Genomic DNA, 19,449 nt, shown 5'->3' on the forward strand with positions numbered 1-19,449 from the left:
GGTACGCGGGCCTCTCACTGCTGCGGCCCCTCCTGCCGTGGAGCACAGGCTCCAGACGCGCAGGCTCAGCGGCCATGGCTCACGAGCCCAGCTGCTCCGCGGCATGTGGGATCTTCCCGGACCGGGCACGAACCCGCGCCCCCTGCATCGGTAGGCGGACTCTCAACCACTGCGCCACCAGGGAAGCCCTGGAAGTGTTTTTTAACTTTTGCTGTTTTCCAGGACCACAGGGCTCAGTAAAGTTCAATATGTCATCTCTCATTTTGTGGCTAGCATCTCCCGTAGGCCAGGCTCTTTCTAGGAACTTTCCGAAGAGAGTTAGATCCTGGATTCATGAAGCTGCCTAAGCTGGTCTAAGGCATTACCTTGGAAACTGTCTTTGGATCATTCTCTACTCAGAGAAAACGGGGTCAGGATCAAAGTGTCTCCTCCTTCTTTAACTTAGCATAATGTTTTCAAGATTCATCCTTGTTGTAGTGTGTATCAAAACTCCATTCCCTTCTATTGCTGAATAATATTCCATTGTATGGCTAGACCACGTTTTGTTTATCCACTCGGCCACTGATAGATGACCCTTTCTCACCTTCCTTGGTAGGCACCCTGGCTGAGTTTATTTGCTGCGTGGAGGTGAAGGTCACAGCCTGCATCTCTGCACCACAGGATGATTCTCTCTGCGCAGAGGCAACATGCTGGCATCCTGATATGACACAAACATTTCAGGGGAACTGGGAGCTTTAAAACCCATGGCCCCAGTATGCCCAGCCACACCACCCAGGAGGCAGAAGCACAGGGTGTGGTGCGGCGCAAATGGGAGGGGCCTTCTGTGAACACCTGCTCTCACCCAGCAGAGTGTGTTTCATCTGGCTCCAGGGTCACGCTTCACTCCAGTCTGGTTCTGAGTTAGTTATTTCCAGGTTAATTTCTATCCTTCCTTGCTGGGCCACAAGAGGCTCATTCAGAGGCTGGCTTCCCCAGACCTTCCTTCTCTGCTTTCACAGATAAAGGAGAAGGTGGTTCAGGATGACAAAGAGTCAGGCACTGGGATTCAGGTCCATCCCTTCTATCTCTGTGACCTTGGCCTCTCTCATTTTCACTTTCCCCATCTGTAAAATGGGAATGATAATCTCTACTGGAGACATGGGGAGAATAATTTTACAAGACAGATTTGACCACCAGTGACATTTGGTGGTTTCCAGGGAGAGGCCACATGCATTGCAGCCACCACCTGGTGAACTCGCCACTGTCAAAGATCTGGCTTCAGATCTTTTTTTTTTTCCTCTAAAATACTTAGCTTTATTAGAGAAATGGTACTAAAAATAACAAAGATTCAAACAACATTTGCTCTATTCTACTTACATATCATAAATAAGAAGCTTTGATGCAAGACACACACTCCTTCGCAATCTTTCCACGCAGACCCTGAAGCTGGATTTGTCCAGCGGCCGGTCCATTTCTACAGGGCAAACCTACATTTGCAGGGCTCGCAAAATTGTTATACGCATGTAGTATTATATTTTAAAACCAGAATTCTAATGTGCTAATTTACAGCACAGCAGAGATCTATCACGTGGCCCAGACGCTTAGGTCTGCCTCAGTTGGTATGGTCTCCACCTCTGACCAGGACCAGGCAGGAAACCATGCACACACAGGTAGATGTGGACATACAAGAAACAAAGTAAAGTGCAATCAACTATGGTAACCAGACGCCTTCATCTTGTGTTCGGAGGGGCAGGAGTGCCCACATCTTCTGTCTGAGGGGCAGAAGCGCCCGCACCTCTTCCTAAGGCTGCACTCTCTTGGGCAGTGTTTGCAGACACCACCTACAATGGCCTCTTGGTAATACCTTTTCCTATACTTACAGGGCCCATCTTCATTCTAATTGGCATGACCTTTAAAAGAAGAGAAATTACACAGGAAAAATCAGTACTCTCTTGCAGCAAAAATGGAAAACATTGTAAAACAAAGCTCTGTCCATTCTGCCTCTCCTCCTAGAGGCAACTACTATTACCATCTTGGTGTCTCTCCTTCCAAATCTTTCCTTTTATATTTGCATGCATGGGTAGGTAGAGAATTAGTTTCTTCCACCCGTTTTGGGTCATAAATTGGATTCTTTATAATAATTGCTGTACTATAACATTTTATTTCACTTAACGAAGTATCTTGGAGCAGTATCTATTCCAGTTTATATAGTTCTACCCTATCTTTTAAAATCACTGTGTCATATTCCATCATGGGTACCATAATTTATGCAACCATTCTCCAATTCATGGATGTTAAGGTTAATTCCTTCTTTTGCTATTATATACAGTCCTGTAAAGAACATCCTTTGTCTCTGAATATATGTGAGTTTTTCCTCTAGGATAGATACTGAGACTTTTTGGGTCTCAGTATCTAAAATGGTCATAGATTTCACCCCTTCACATTTATCAGCAATATCTGTGAATGCCTGTTTCTCTGTCCTTTTGCCTTTTGATGGTGATTATCTTCTCTTTGGAGACAGTAACACTTCTGGTCAGATTCCAGGCAGGTCTTGTTAGCTTCGAAGTCAGACATCTTTTCTGATCACTGACATACTGAACCTTGAGTTGACTGTCAGCATGCTGATTTCCTGAATTTTCTGATTCTTAGGGGGATGCCTGACTGTAGCCCCCAACTGCTGACAAGACAGATTCCCTCAAGGTTTACAGGAAAGACTGCCTGACACAGCCGATGTGAAGATGATCTCTCGTCTTTAGAGCTGTAGAAACATATTAATTGTTACACGTTTATTCTAGTATGGCTCAAAGGGTAATTTTATGTCCATGTTGTCTTCATCTTCGGAATTTCAGGTATCTACATTTGTACTTGTGGGTGTGAAACAATTTCTCTAGGGTCCGTAATATCCTCCAGAGTGGGTTGGGTAAACTCCCATCTCAAATTCTGGTAGGCTTGACATGTATTTTACATATGATCTTATCCTCTGGTTTCACAAAGCAGTGCACTTAGGGATTTCTATCTGGTTTCTGTTGCAGGTGTCTTCCTAGGATTGATGTCTATTCAGTGGTTTGGGAGAAGGCCATGGCTAGGGAAAAAGTTCCGAAGAGGTGAGAAGGGCAGGTGGCTATGAGCCTTCATCTTTCATAATCCAGAAGGAGTTGGCCCCTGTGGGCAGCCTCTGCTATTGTCCTGGGTCCACTATGAAGCAGGACACGACACTTTGCTACATCTTTAAAATGAAGAAACCAACTCCAAAGTACTAGTTTGTAATGAATGTTTTACCGAAGATTTTATGCAGTGATGGAGGTTATTACATAAAATACTACATGCGGAGATTAATAAAAAAGCTTCCATTAGATGTCTTAGTTTTCCCTCCTACGTTCTTTGGCCACCAGCCACTCCTGGGCCTCTCCCCCCCATCAGCATTTCTCCTCCCACTTATGCCCCCACCTCAAATTCTACCTCACCTCACTTTCTTTTTCATACAGAGAACTTTGTCTCTTGTGGCTTCTCTGCCCATTTTCTCACTTAGCAAAAATAAATAAATAAATAAAACTTCCTCAAGACCTACTCTCTCCAGAGAACATGGACCATCATAAATAGCATGCAGTGATTTTTTTCTTCAATGATTTTTCCTGCCATTGTGGTTTGAGCCCACTTTGTATTGCCTTGACCCCTTGCAGGTGGCGATTCTGGGATTGGCCATGCTTTGTCCAAGTATCTGGACGAGTTGGGCTTCACGGTATTTGCTGGAGTTCTGGATGAAAAGGGATCTGGAGCAGAGGAATTACGAAGAACCTGCTCCAAGCGTCTCTCCGTGCTCCAGCTGGACATTACCGACCCGCAACAGATAAAAGATGCCCACAGCAAAGTGAAGGAAAAGCTGCAGAACAGAGGTACTGCCTTCAGCCACCCGCGCCCTCGAGTGCCCTCCACCCTCCCTGCAGACGCCCAACACTGGTTCCAGCCTCTGATTACCATTGTGCTCTAGTCTGTTCTGGCACCTGGAGGCCCCTGTACTGAGCACCTGCCACACGCTGGCACCTTTTGCAGACATGAAGACATTAGGAATGAGTCAGGTGTGGTCCGTCCTCAGAACTTACAGAATTCTCCATCCCATTCCCTCCAGCATCTGCTTGGTCACTCTCCCATTAATTACTGCCCCTCCACATTTCTTTCCTCTCACCGATATTAACTTGTATTAGACTTAAGAAAATAGCTGCATAATCACTGCCTTCCCTTAGCCATTGCCTTTCTCTTCCTCTTCCTTTGCAGCCAAGCTCCTTGGAACCCTGCCACCCTGTTTCCACTTCTCACTGTAGCTCCCTAAGTGGTCTGGCCAAGCGAATCAGTGTTATCCTAAACACCAAGCTCTTAATTTCTCTGCTGTGTTTCAGTGTGTTGATTATCCTCCCCTGCTTGGGCTTTGGGGTCTCCAGCCCCCTCTTGCCCTCCTAGTTCTCTGCTCATTCTTTCTGCTTCTCCTGTATGAACCTCCTCCTCCGCCCCTCCCCCCATTTCCCTAAATGTGAATGTTACTGAGGGCTCCATCCCCAAACTTCCCACTCCATGTTTCCCGGGCTGTACTGTTCTCTCCTTATACCAGGAATTCTCACCTGGGAAGTGTTTTAAAATACCTGTGCTTGGGCCCAGGATGGGCTATGTAACTTGGGGGGGGGGGCCCAGGGCAAAATGCAAATTATGTGGCGCTCCTTGTTTACAAAATGTTTAAGATGTTTAGGTGGTGCCGGCAGAAAATGAACCAAACATGAGGCCTTTCTGAAACACAGGTCACACACCCGTGATACCCACGCAACCCGGGACCTTCCCCCAACAGATTAAATCAGTACCTACAGACAATAACTCAGCTAATACTTCCACAGTGAGGCCAGTACTGTTGCCCTCCTTTTGCTGAGAATGTCCACTGTAAAGAAGATCCCATTTGGGGGTCCCAGGCATCAATACATTTGAAAGCTCCCCAGGTGATGCTAATATTCTGCCAGAGTTGAGAAACACTGCGATTTAATACGATAACTTCTGAATGTGTGTTACCAACCTAGCTCTCCTCTAAACGTCAGGACCTATAGGCATATAAAATTGGTTAGCAGACATCCCACCTCAATTTGTCAAAAACTGACCTCATTATCTTTTTCTCTGCTGCCGGTCTGCAAATCAGTTTACCCTCCTGCATCCAACGACTCAGACACTGGCTCAAATGCCAGCACTGCCACCTAATCTGTCATTCAAGTCAGCAACCTGGGGAGTCACTTAGACCTGCCGCTTACCCTCGATTTCTGCATCCTATTGGTCCAGAGTCCTGTCAATTCTACGTCCTAGATCTTTGTCATCCCGCCCCTTCCTATCATCCCCAGGGAGCTGTGGCTTAACTGGGGCCCTAATCGCCCGCCTGAGCTCCCACAATGGCCTCCTTGCAACAAGGCTTTCCTTCCCCATTGCTTTCCAAATGGAAAGTGGTCTTTACAATGCGCACATCTTATAGTGTCATCCATTTCCTGAAAACCTCTTTTTTTTTTTTGCGGTACGCAGGCCTCTCACTGTTGTGGCCTCTCCCGTTGCGGAGCACAGGCTCCGGAAGCGCAGGCTCAGCGGCCACGGCCCATGGGCCCAGCCGCTCCACGGCACGCAGGACTCCCCTGGACCGGGGCACAAACCCACGTCCCCCGCATCAGCAGGCGGACTCCCAACCACTGCGCCACCAGGGAAGCCCATCCTGAAAACCTTTTGATAATCAGAGCCTCCATGTCTTGCGTTCCTCCCAGGAGCAAGGCCTATGCTTTGCCTCATTGAATGGTTCTATGGTTCTCCATCCACCACCAAACACCTTAACAAGGATTTGAAGGCCCTTCAGGAAAATGGCCCTTGCCAAACCCTTAATCTGCAATACCTGCTGGTCCACTCAGTAAATTCTGGAATGGTTTCCAGAACAGAATGTACTAGTTTACATCTTTGCATGTCCAGCTTCCTCTTACCCAAATTCCCCTCTTGCCTCACTCCATTCCTCTAGACTCTTGCTTCTGTCCAGCTGCAGACTCTACTCTCAAAGGAGACCTAGCTCAAACATCTCTTGCATGACCCTCCTCGTAATCCAGGTAACATCATTCACTTCCTGTTCTGGACCTTCACCTGATATCCGTTGCACACACTGGTCTTACCAATTATACAAATCTGTCCATCTCTCATTCCTCACCACAAGGTTCCTTGAGAACCAGAACCATGTCTCCAACAGGATCCTTTCAGACGCAAGTGACACAACCCAATTCAAAATTGCTAAAGCATAAAGGGAATGTATTTTGCTTATATAACTAAAAAGGCCCGTTGATTTCAGGCATGTCTGGATCCAGGCACTTAAGCAATGTCATCAGCACCCAGTCTCCGTTTCTTAGCTCTGCTTTCTCCTGTTTATGCCTTCACTTGGGGGTTTTCTGTGGAGGCCTCAAGCACTTCCTGCTTACATCCTCTTTACAGCTGACCTTCCCAGCAAAAAGAGAGTAATATTATCTGCTTCATTTGGTAGTTGAAGGAGTAGTTATTAGATACGGAGCACTTACAAGAGTCCCTGACATGAGGCAAGCAGTCAGTAAGAACTCCTATTTTCCATTCATTCAACATTAAGCACAGCCCCTGGCATATAGTAAGTGCTCAATATACATCTGAGAAATGAGATGTATATCACTCAAGATACAGAACTGTTCCATCACCACCAGGCTTTCTCATGCTACCTTTTTAGAGCCCTATTCTCATCCTTAACCTGTTCTCTATCTCTTTAACTTTGTCATTTAAAGAATATTCTATAGATCTGCCACCTGTTTTTGTGTAGCCTGTGAGCTCAGGATGGTTTTTACATTTTTAAATGGTTAAAAGAAATCAGAAGATTTTTCTGACGCATGAAAATTATGTGGAATACAAATGTCAATGTCCATAAGTTTTACTGGAACACAGCCACTCCCATTCATTTACAGATTGTCTGTAATGGCAGAGTTGAGTGAGTAGGACGTGCAGTGCTAAAATATTTACTATCCACCATTTTATAGAAAATGTTTGCTGGCCCCTGTTTTAGGGCATTCTCAGGCTGCCACCTGCATGTGGACTGGTCAAAGGTGTGCATCAGGCTGAGTGAATTAAAACCATCACTTGGAGGTGGGAGTAGAGGCATCCTCTCCTCCCATCACCATCCTTGTAATAGCTGTTGAGCTCTTACTACGTGCCAGGCATCATCTCACTTAATGCTCCCAATCATTATTGCATGTAAATGTCAGACCACCAACTCAGGTGTGCAAGAAATGTAATTTTATTTTCTATAAGTCAGTGCAGTTTCTATTTTGAGCCATCTTTCTGCCACGTGGCGAAAACTGTTCCAGTCATTTTGAGCTTTATCCCATTTCCCCAGGGTAGCATCTTAAATTCCTGGGGATGGGACATTTCATCTTCAATGGTCAGTGCCTCATGCTGGACTCTGCTGAGATGTCCAGTGCTCTGTCCAGTCCTCATGCAGGTTGGCTGCTACCTACCTCTTGGAAGCCATCAGAAAGGCACTGTTAGGGTTGGTGCCTCCTGCCATTTCTGGGCTTTTGCTAGCACTGAGGCTCGTTCTGCTCCTCTGCATAGCCCACTGGTTCTCGCACTTGGGTGTGCATCAGGATTACCTCGAGGGCACGTTATATCACAGTGCTGAGCTTCAACAACAATTTCTGATCATCAGTTTCTGATCCAGCTGGTCTGAGGTGGGGCTCCAGAATTTGCATTTCTAACAAGTTCCCAATTGATGCTGATGCTCCTGGTTTTGGACCACACCTTGAGAAACAGCTGGTCTAAACCATGCCGAGGCTCAGGGAACTCAGAGAATCTGCTTCAGGTCTATCTAGCTGAACATACCCTGGATGTTGCTCCTCTGTAAAGAGGACCCAGGGACTTCGCTGGTGGCGCAGTGGTTAAGAATCTGCCTGCCAATGCAGGGGACGCAGGTTCAAGCCCCAGTCCGGGAAGATCCCACATGCTACGGAGCAACTAAGCCCGTGCGCCACAACTACTGAAGCCTGTGCACCTGGAGCCCGTGCTGCGCAAAAAGAGAAGCCACCGCAATGAGAAGCCCGCGCACCGCAACGAAGAGTAGCCCCCACTTGCCGCAACTACAGAAAGCTCGTGCACAGCAATGAAGACCCAAAGCAGCCAAAAATATATAAATTAATTTTTTTGAAAAGCCCAGAAATTAGAAAATAAAGAGGACCCAGGTCACTCACTTCTGCTCCAGATCCCCCTCCTCCAAAACATCTGCAGTTTTTGTATTACCTGTCTGCTACCGTTTAGGGCGATGATTCCAAAGCTTGGTTGTACATTGGAATCACCTAGGTAGGGACAATCCAGACCCCCAGGCTCAGCGGCCATGGCTCACGGACCCAGTCGCTCCACGGCACGTGGGATCTTCCCGGACCGGGGCACAAACCTGTGTCCCCTGCATCGGCAGTCAGACTCTCAACCACTGCGCCACCAGGGAAGCCCCTTGGTAGGGACTTTTAAAAACTACTAATGCCAAGGTGCCCTTTCTTCACCACCCCACAATTTCTGATCTAATTGGCTCGGGTGTGGCCTGGGCATTGGGGTTTTAAAAAGCTCCCCAGGTGATTTTAATGTGAAGTCAAAGATGAAAAATCACTAGTTGTGGACAGTGGTTCTCCAAGTGTGGTCCAGGCCTGCAGCATCAGCATCACGTGGGAACTTGTTAGAGATGCAGATTCTCAGGCTCTACCCCAGACATCCCCAGTCAGATTCTCTGGAGGTGGGGCCTGGCGACCTGTGTGTGAACAAGCCCTCTGGGTGATCCTGGTCAGTCAAGGGCATCAGGCTGGCTGGGGAAGGGCCTAGAGCTCAGGGACTCTGCAATCTTTTTAGCTCTTGGCAATTCTGCTCTAGTTTTCCCAGACTAAGGAATCTTTTCTAGTCGAAGGAAAAGGGAAGACAGGATCTTATACCATTGCACTGCATATAAGATATATCGTCTTATATCTGCATGTCCGAAAGGTATCATTCTGTCTCCACACACTCCTTTGAGGGAGAAACATGAGGTAGACTTTGATTAAATCTCCTCCTTGCTGTGTCATCCCTCCACAGGTATAACAAATATCTAGCTGCCGGATGTAGGAAAGGGCTTTGAGGCAAAAGAATATTCCTGCAAAAAATCATTGCTTAATATTTCACAAGTAATCAAGGAGACTACGGTTTGAGAGTTGAAGTGATCTGCCTAGATCCTAAATCTCAAAGGGGCCCTTTTGACTTCAGAGCTTGAAGGGTTAAAAATCTTCCCACTCTCCCATCTTGCCTGACCTCAGAGTTGTTCCCTTCTGTCCTCAGGACTGTGGGCTGTGGTCAACAATGCTGGGATCCTTGGCCTCCCAACTGACGGGGAGCTCATTCCCATGACCGAATACAAACGATGCATGGCCGTGAACTTCTTCGGGGCAGTGGAAGTCACAAAGGCATTTTTGCCTCTTCTTAGGAAATCCAAGGGGAGGCTGGTGAACATCAGCAGCATGGCAGGTGAGTTGACCTTTCCCCACAAGGTCGTGGGTGCTAGTCATGCAAGATGTGACCCTCAGTGCTCCCTGGGGGCTGAACGAGAAAGCAGGGCACTCTCACGCAGGGCTGGGTGAAGAATAGTCAAATCGTGTGTTTACCGTTGATCTGAGTACAATAAAACCTTTCTTTCCTTTCAAATCCTTGCATGTACTGACTCTTACCTACCTTCTAACTCATCTATTCATCACTGGGGATTTACGGCTCTCACACATCTTCGCAGTGTGACCGCTAATGCACAAGCTTCCTAGATTTGGAAAGGAAACCCTGCATACACTTCACGTCATCGTGACAGGGAACCTGTTTTCAACCCTCCCTGAATGCTGCACACTCTGTTGTTCCCTGTGAGATGAACAGCAAATGTCTTCACTCTGTTGGCACTGTCAGAGCCCTGTGTCTCAGTTGGCTGCCTGCTAGGATTTTCCATAAGACAATTCCCATCGTTCTGCAATCTCAAGGCAGTTGGGGCAGGGTGTGACATTTGATAACTCATCTCTCTCCATTTCAGAGAACAGATAGTCAACAAGTCAAGGGTTTAACGATCTCCCTTCCATAAAAAACGCCCATGCATGTGATGTCTGATTGTTTCTTCTAGAACAGATATTTCCAAACTGGGGTTCCTCAGAGCCTTACTCAGCTTTGAATGGTGTCCATGGGGTTGTCTTTTGGGCCACTGCACGGGTGAGAGGGAAGCCAAGAGGGTGGGCTCTGGACTCCAGGATCCTGCCTTCACATTGAGGAATACCACTTTTCACTGTTGGATCAGTTGGTTCTGAGTGATATTTTTTTTTTTTAAATAAAGGATCCAACTATTTGGTTGGTTGGTTTTGGTTTCTTTGTTGTTTTTTTTAAGGGAGTCATTTTTGTGTATTTTCTAGACAATCATTGTTGTCCCTCATATTTTCTTCCCTGGTTCTAACTTAGCAACTTCTTCTAACTTACTAGCTATGTGAGTGTGTCACTAGCGTTGCTGGTTGGCCTGAGGAAGGAAGGAAGGAAAGAAGGAAGGGAGGGATGGAGGGAGGGAGGGAAGGAGGAAGGAAGGAAAGGGAAGGGAAGGGAAGGAAAATAGGGAGGGAGGAGGAGAAAGGATGGAGAGAGAGACGTCTAAGATGGTTAAGAGCAATGAGTACTGTATTTCAAATTTTATGAGAACCCCAAAATATTTCCAATTATTTTGCTACCTTGCTAAAGCAAACAAATCCTGAGAAAATACATTTGCAATATTTCACCCTTAACTTTCTTCTGAACTTAGCCTTTACAGTTTTGACCTCTGTAGAAACCTCACTTTTCTCAGTTCCCTGGTACAATCTGGTACATCTGGAAAAGTCTCACATGCTCCTTTGCCTCACTCATTCAACAAATATTTACTGAAAAGACTTATCATTGCCTTCTCCTTGACACAGTGACAAGGAAGTTTTTTCTCTTCCTCTCTTGGTTCTCAACTTTGAGCATAAGATTTGTTCATAAGATTTTACTTATGTATCACTGATATGCACACTACCTGCTATAGGCCCAGTGTCTGGCGTGAAGTAATAGCTCAATTAATAAATGAAAAAATGCAAGTGTGCAGATGAATGAATGGGCAAGTGACGAATTTACGCTACAGAGGATGCCCATTCATACACCTTCAACTTGACCTCTAAAACTTCTTCTAAGCCAAGACTTTGAATGGACTTGTCACATATTTCCACTGGAGGAAAATGTTTGAGCGTTAAAATAAATCACACATCTCACTCCTATTCTTACCACTGGACATGCATAATCTTTTATACCCAGCCTTACTAGTTCCATTCCAGTATCTTACCATTGTCACCAAGTCAACATGTCTGAAGCTAAACTTTCTATCAGCCATTCAGAGCTTCCTCTCTTGACTTCTTTCTGTTCGTCTCCTAGTCTTTTAGGTTTCAGAGCTTTGAGCCTTCTTGGATTTGTTTCTCCCTGTGCCTTTCTCTCCTTTCTCCCACCCAGTCAGTCACCAAGATGTATGGAGTCTTCCTTCATCACATCCAGCTTTGAATCCTTATGTTTCAAGGAAACTCTAGAAATAGGTTCATTTGCAGGACTCAGAAACCACCCAGGGAATTTTATAAAGTTGTTAAAACAATAGCATGAAAGCAGAACAGAAAGGAAGTGTATGTACTCGACAGGGCAGGTGTTTGTAAGAGGACAGGAGCCAAAGATCTTAAATCATGCTTATAGTTTCCCTCATTGATGAGGGGCAGAGGAGTTCAGCAGAATCCCTAGCATTTTGCTGATGAGTGTTTTGCAAAACAATGGAAAAGATTTTTGAGCAAGGGGATAAGAAGCTAGACTGTAACACAAGAATCAGAAAAGTCATGGCATGTGTAAAAGACACTATATAACCAACCACCAATCCACAAAATTCACATCCAATGTGATGCCAACTTGATGATGTGTCTCTTGGCAAAGCTAATGTAATAGTAATTTTGGAAAACGTACTTATTTGGGAGTTCACCCTAGTCTTTTTCTAATTTTGAAGATGGAGGTATGGAGAGAGAGGGAGACAGCCAGTAAGTGTTCTCCAAAAGGAGTTCATGGTTGCCCTGACCCACAGGTTGTCTTGAGTCTGGCACCTCGGCCACCCTCTGCATGACAAGAATTTCAATGGTGTAGATTTATCATGGAAGTTTGCATGAGCCAGGAGGAGCTGAGATGGAACTGATGACTCTGTTCAAGTTATCCACTGCTGCGTAGTAAATAACCCCAAAGCACGTGTCTCAGGATACTGTGAGTAGGCAACTGGTCTGGTAGAATAGTGGTTTCTCAAATACATGCATGACCTAAAACCTGGAACCTGGAATATGTGACCTTACTTGGCAAAAGGGACTTTGCAGGTATGACTGGGTTAAGGATCTGAAAGGCAGAGATGATCCTAGATTATCTAGGTGGGTCTGATGCAGTTACAAGAATCCTTATAAGAGGGAGGCAGGAAGGTCAGACTCAAAGAGAGGTTGGAAGATGGAGGAAGGAGCCATGAACCAAAGAATGCAGGTAACTTCCAGAAGCTGGAAAATTCAGGGGGGATAAACTGCCTAGGTTTTGATCCTGTCTTTACCACTGACAACGGAGTGACCTAGGACAAAGTCCTGAACTTCTGAGTTGCAGCTTCTGCATTTTCCGATGGGGATAATAATGATCGTTTCTTCTTAGGGCCGTGGTGAGATGAGATGAAATGACACGGTTTTAAGCATCAGTCTTGCACCTGGCATGTGGTAGAGTTAGAGACCCCAAAGCCATCTGCCATGAAGAGGCTGGCTCTGTGTGCACCTGTGGCTTTTTATCCTGCCAACTGCTGGCATTGCCACCTGGGACTGTTCCATCCTGCTGCTGTCACACACTAGCTCCTGGGCAAATGAGCCCAACAGGTCACTACTTCCACATTTGACCACATCTTCTCTGGGAGGATTTTCCACCCCCCTGTAATCATGTTTATCATCCCTCCCACAGAAATAGAATAGCTCTTTAACCCAAATCCTGGCAAGGAAGTTTGATAAATATTTAACCAAGGATTGTAGGAAGTGGGAGATGACTCTTTGATTGATTGTACGAAGGGCACTTGAAAAATCTTTATGTTTGACAGGTCTAAAAGTCTTTTCTGGCCAGTTTTCCTCTTAAGAAATTGCAGAGTAAATACCCATGTTATGTCATAAGCTGTGATTGAACGAGAACAGCTGAAAGCAAACCTTATAAAATGACTAAGGCCTCAGGGATTTTGAGCCCGTTGTGCTTTGAATCGTGCTCCTGTATTACTAGCTGGGTGAACTGGGGCAAGTGGCCCCACTTGTCTCTGTCCATTTCATCTTCTGTCGTGATAGGGTGGCACAGCTCCTGAGTCTAAGGCAGCATTTCTCAACCTGAACATTATCGATATCTGGGGGAGACTAATTCTTTCTGTGGGGGGCTGTCTGATGCATTCTAGGATGTTTAGCAACATCTGTGTTCTTGACCCATTAGATGCAAGTAGCACCCAGTGCTGACCTTCAGGTATTACCACGTGTCCACTGGGGTGGGGGTGGGATGCAAAATCAGCCCCAGTTGAGAACTTCTGGTCTCAACTGTAGATCTAAATGCATTGTGGATTCTGAGTGTTGAGCACAGTTACTGGTACACAGAAAGTACCCTAGTAACAGGGACCTCTCTACTGAGAGATAGTAATGGTTGCCCATCACTTCGAGCTATTTAAAATGCATGAAAATTACTTGACACCAAAGTAAGTGGCCTCAGAGAGTCTTACAAGTCTACAGACTTTAGGTATCTGGCAGATTTCACAGTTCCAAACTTGAGCCTGGTCTTACTTAGTCCGGAGGAGTTGACAAGGGGATCATTCCTGGATTTTTTTTCTTGCCGAGTTGGCTGCCTTAAGGGAATCATCTGGCAAATCATTCAGCCAGTCTCAGCTGCTCAGTGACATGAGAGGAAGCCAAAGCTGAGATTTGTTTCCTTAAAACTCTCACGCTAGCCAGGGCTTAGCGTAGGGTAAGGGGGAGAGGGGAGAGCAAGATGGAGTGAACGTCTTCATGCTGAGTTGAATTCGATGCTTACACCCCTGAAGTCATTCAGTTCTAACATGTGCAGGGTGCAGATACTGATTCCTTTTTAGATCAAGCACACTCTAGCCCAGGATCATCCAACTGGTAAACAATGAAGTCAGTGCTGGTAACTGGGTCTATTTAACTCCAAATTCTGGGTTCCTCTCACTTTTCCAGATTACCAAGCAAGAACACACCAGGGAAACGGGGGGCGGCGGGGGAGGGCAAAAAAACAGACCCTAACGCTAGTACGTTTAAGCAATGATTAGGAAGTGTAAGCAATTTAGGGCTGCCTCCTACACCAGTGCTTCAAACATTAATGTGTATAGTGATCAGCTGGGGGTCTTGTTAAAATGCAGAATTTGACTGAGTTGGTCTGAGGGGGGCCCAAGACTCTGTATTTCTATAACTAGTTCCTTAGTGACTGCTACTGGTCCCTGGACAATTTCTTCAAACTTCAGATGCATTTGATACACCAGGAGGCTACATAATAACGACTGCAGGAAGTCAAAACTTCAATGAGATAATATTTCACACCCACGAGGATGGCTATAATCAAAAAACCAGAAAACAGCACTTGTTGGCAAGGGTCTGGAGAAACTGGAACTCTCCTGAGTTGCTGGTGGGAACGTAAAATGGTGCAACCTCTGTGGAAAACACTTGGCAGTTCCTCAATAAATTAAACGCAGAGTTACGACTCAGCAATTCTACTCCTAAGTGTATGCTCAAGAGAACAGAAAACAGGTGCTCCAACAAACGCTTGTACACAGGTATTCATAGCATTATTTATAACAGCCAGAGATGGAAACAACCCAAATGTCCATCAACTGATGAATTAATAAACAAAATGTGGTCTCTCCATACAATGGGATATTATTAATCCATAAAAAGGAATGAGGCACTGATACTCTGAAGGGTGAATCTTGAAAAGATTGTGCTAAGTGACAGAAGCCAGACACAAAAGGCCATATCTTGGGACAATCCTATTTATGTGAAATGTCCAAAACAGGCAAACCCATAGAGACAGAAAGCATTTTAGTGGTTGTCAGGGGCTGGGGTATGGGGGTTCCTTTCGGGGCAATGAAGATACAGAACTAGATAGTGCTATTGGTTGTACAACATTGTAAATGTACTAAAAGCCACTGAATTGTACACCTTAAAAGGGTTAAATGGTGAATTTTATGTTTTATGTATTTTACCACAATAAGAAAAAAATTCTGCCCCACCCCCAGAATTTCTGATTCAGGGGGTCTGGAGTGCGACCTGAGGGCTTGCACTTCTAACAGATTCCCAGCTGCTGCTTCTCAATCACACTTTGAACAAGGTCCCAGACATTGATCTTGATACCAAACAGTTGTCGAATCCCCAGAGATTGTCAAATTACAAGGAAACAACCAGATGCTATTAGTCTCCAATTTCTGCTAACCATGCCTAAAGTTTTTGGGTTTTCTTTTTTTGGCTGCACCACACGGCATGTGGAACTTCCCCAACCAGGGATCAAACCCAAGCCCCCTGAAGTGGAAGCGTGGAATCTTAACCACCTGACCACCAGGTGGTGGTTACTTTGTTTTCCTTTTTTTTTTTGGCCGCGCTGCATGGCTTGTGGGATCTTAGTTCCCCGACCAGGTATTGAACCCGGGTCCTCGGCAGGGAAAGCTCAGAGTCCTAACCACTGGACCGCCAGGGAATTCCCGGGACTTTGTTACTTGAGTTGAGTCCAGTTGACCTTGGAGGAGGCAGAAACCAGCTGGGAGCCCTCATTACTTTCTCCTGAGACAAGGTCATGGGTGTTCTGGCTTGCGAAGGTATTAGAAAATGAGAAAGCTGCTGTGGGCATGGGACCCTGGTACTCCTATAAAAGTGTCCTGCACCTGGTTCCATATTGGAGACAGGAGTTACCTCAACACCAACAAGCAATGCTCAGATACCAGCAGGGTGTCCTACAATTCAACTCAATTCTGAAGCTCTCTACCTGGAGATAGCATCAGATCCCACAGGTTAGGGCTCAGTCCTACAAGACTGCCCCCCAACCCCACTTTGGATGCCAGTGGCAAGCTCAGGTTATCACCTGTGCTTCTGACCGATTTGCTATAGATCAGAGGTACCAACTACCCCCCCCCCCCCCTTGGGTTTGCTTAATTTGCTAGAGCAGCTCACAGAACTCAGGAAACCTGCTTACTCACTGGATTACTCACTGGTTTATTACAAAGGATATAAAGGATACAAATCAACAGCCAGATGAAGAGATACACAGGGCAAGGCACAGGGAAAAGGTGTGATGCTTCCACACTCTCTGAACTCACTACGCTCCCCAAATCTCCCTGCTCACCAACCTGGAAGCTCTCCCAACCCCCTCCTTTGGGGTTTTTATGGAGGCTTCCTTATAGCATGTGATTGACTAAATCATTAGTCATTGGTGATTGATCTCAATCTTTCTCCCCTCCCGGGGGAGAGACTGAAAGGTCCACCCCTCTAATTGGATCCACTTGCAACCAGCCCTCCGCCCATCCTTAGGAGAGGTTCTCCTGCCATTAACATAACAAAAGTCCTCGTTAACCTTTGCCACTCTCATCACTTAGGAAATTCCCAGGGTTTTAGAAGCCCTGTGCCAGAAACAGCAACCATGACCAAATACATATTTATTATAAATCAAAAAATCACACCTTACCTATACAGCCTCAGGCTGAAAAGCTGCAATATTTCTGTCCTGTTAATAGAGCACTTGCTTGGAAAGCCCTTTCTTTTCCGTAATTCCTATATTGTCATATGTTAGCTTTAGGTCAGGAACAAGAGGATCTCCTGGTAGGTGCTGATCATTATGGCTAGGAGGAGTGTTTTGAGGCCCTGTGTTACCTCAGAGGACATCAAGAACATTTGAATGCTAGAACCTTGGGAAATGTTACTAACTTGTTGCTTATGTCACACCAAAGGAGTCAGGCAAAGACCAGCACCGAGCCCCCTGAGGGGGCTGTGGGGAAAGGGCCTCACAATTCTGTAAGCTCCAGGATTGTAATTTCAAGTTTCCCTCCGTGTTAGCCACGGCCAACAGTATGCCATAAGGTCAAAACAAGGACCACCAGAAAGACAAGGACCACCAGAGTGATCAGAAACATGAATGCTGAGTTTATTCCTGCCATGGAACAGATTCACTGAGTAGTTCCCCGAGGCAGAAAAGCTGGGTTGGGCGGGGGGTGGGGGGGGGACTGGTATGTTCTAGAAGACAGGGGGATGCTGCCTTCATGGTAGCTACACCAAGTAGGGCTAGATGATTTGCAGTTATGAAGGATGGAAAGAGTCCATAGGTCTGTACGTGGTTGGTTAAAACACGTCCCATTGTTGACTAGGTGTTCCATTAAGTCACTGAATAACAAGGTCACCCCATATTCTGAGCCATTTACCAGCACTGGCTACTTAGAAACGATTGGGGGGAACCCCAGCATTCAGTTTTTGTACCTCCTAAGCGAGTACTGCTCTAAGGGCAAAGTTTTGCCTTTGCATTAGCCACGTCCATCAGTGATGGGGGTGAGCGTGGAACGGAGTGAGGAAGAAGTATATTGTCACTTTAAATTTGGTTGCAGCCTTGGCAGAAAATGTTTCAAAAGCTCTAGCTTGCTTAGGGCACTTCTCTCATGTTTTAACATTTCAAATTAGCCAGGCCTTGATTTTGGGGCCTCCCATGCCAAACTTCAATAAACTTAATTTTTAGTTTTATTTACCAAAATGTTAGGAGACTTTATGATCTTGGTATGGCCGAAGACCTACATGGGAGCTAGGCAGTTCTCCTGACCTAAGCGTGTCTTTTAATTTTTCTTTTAAAAAAAATTTTTGGCTGCATTGGTGCTGCACGCGGGCTTTCTCTAGTTGCGGCAAGTGGGGGTGACTCTTCGTTGCAGTGCGTAGGCTTCTCATTGCGGTGGCTTCTCTTGTTGCGGAGTACGGGCTCTAGGTGCATGGGCTCAGTAGTTGTGGCTCACGGGCTTAGTTGCTCCGCGGCATGTGGGATCTTCCTGGACCAGGGCTTGAACCCATGTCCCCTGCGTTGGCAGGCGGATTCTTAACCACTGCACCACCAGGGAAGCCACCTAAGCGTGTCTTAAATGGAGTATGCATTTTAAAACTTTTTATTTGGAAATAATTAGACTCACAGGAAACTGAAAGGAAATGTACAGGGAAGTCCTGTTCGCCCTTCATCCAGACTCCCCTAATGATAACATTTCACATAACTACAGTACGATGTCAAAGCCATTGGTACCATGCACAGAACTTATTCAGATTTCACCAGTTATATCTGCACCCATTTATGTGTGTGTGTGTTTATAGGTCTGTGCAGTTTTATCCTACGTATAGCTTCCTGTAACTATGAACACAATCAAATACAGAATGGTTCCAGCACCATAACGATCCTGAGATACCCCTTTCATGGCCACATCCACACACTCACCCCATCCCCAACTCCTGGCAACCACGAATCTGTTCTCCATCTCTGTAATTTTCTTTCAAGAATGTTATATAAATGGAATCATACAGTATGCAACCTTTTGAAACCGGCTTTCGCTCAACATAATTTAAAGGAAATATATTTTGACCAAGGCATATGTAGCTCAAAAACAAACAAGCAAAACCAAACATATAAGCAGAAGAACTTTCTTCCAGCATAGCACTAGAAAGTCTCTTTTAATTTCAGTCTCTTGAAACACAACATACCTTATGCCCCACATCTGTGAGACTTGGATCAAGGATCAAACAGCACTGCCAGGTTACTATCCAACTTCTGAGATCACAACTTCCACAACCAAAACAGAGATCTCATTTTCCAGAGCCCAAGCTGTATTAATATTTACATGTCCAGAGGACAGAAATAAATGGAAAAAAATCATAGATGTTCTCTAGAAGTGTTTAACAACCCTATCTGCCCGTTGGAATCACCTGGGGGAGCTTTTAAAAATCCCAGTGCCTTGGCAAATAATAGGAAGGCCTAATAGGGAGCTTATTTTGTGCCAAACACTGTTCTAATATATTAATTCACTTAACTTTCACAACAACCCTGTGATACATGTATTATCATTATTCTTAATTTATAGATTAAAAGACAGGCACATAAACATAAACTGGTTTTCCTAACTTTAACTGCCTTTCCTAATCAATGGCAGAGCTGGGATTTGAACACAGACAGTGTTGGCTCCAGAAGCTGGCTCTTTACCTGCTGCCCTCTGCTAACCTTCCTTCCAACTGGCCAAGCTCACCTCACCTCTAAAAACCGTAGAGAAATGAGCATAGTCTAACCGCACAGACTGGGTTGAAACTTTGAACAAGTTGCTTTAACTTCTTTGGC

General features: G+C 45.5%; 1 protein-coding gene across 1 annotated transcript in view; it reads left to right on the forward strand.

Annotated features, from left to right (window-relative positions):
* The window catches only part of HSD17B2 (hydroxysteroid 17-beta dehydrogenase 2), a 62,140-nt gene that overhangs the window by 32,852 nt on the left and 9,839 nt on the right, over positions 1-19,449 (forward strand). Inside the window, exons 2-3 of the mRNA XM_067718366.1 lie at positions 3,660-3,872; positions 9,343-9,528. Of these exons, the coding sequence (XP_067574467.1) occupies positions 3,660-3,872; positions 9,343-9,528 (399 nt within the window). The remainder of the gene's footprint in view (positions 1-3,659; positions 3,873-9,342; positions 9,529-19,449) is intronic.

Source organism: Pseudorca crassidens, chromosome 20 (assembly GCF_039906515.1).
Source record: "Pseudorca crassidens isolate mPseCra1 chromosome 20, mPseCra1.hap1, whole genome shotgun sequence".
Taxonomy (NCBI): Eukaryota; Metazoa; Chordata; class Mammalia; order Artiodactyla; family Delphinidae; genus Pseudorca; species Pseudorca crassidens.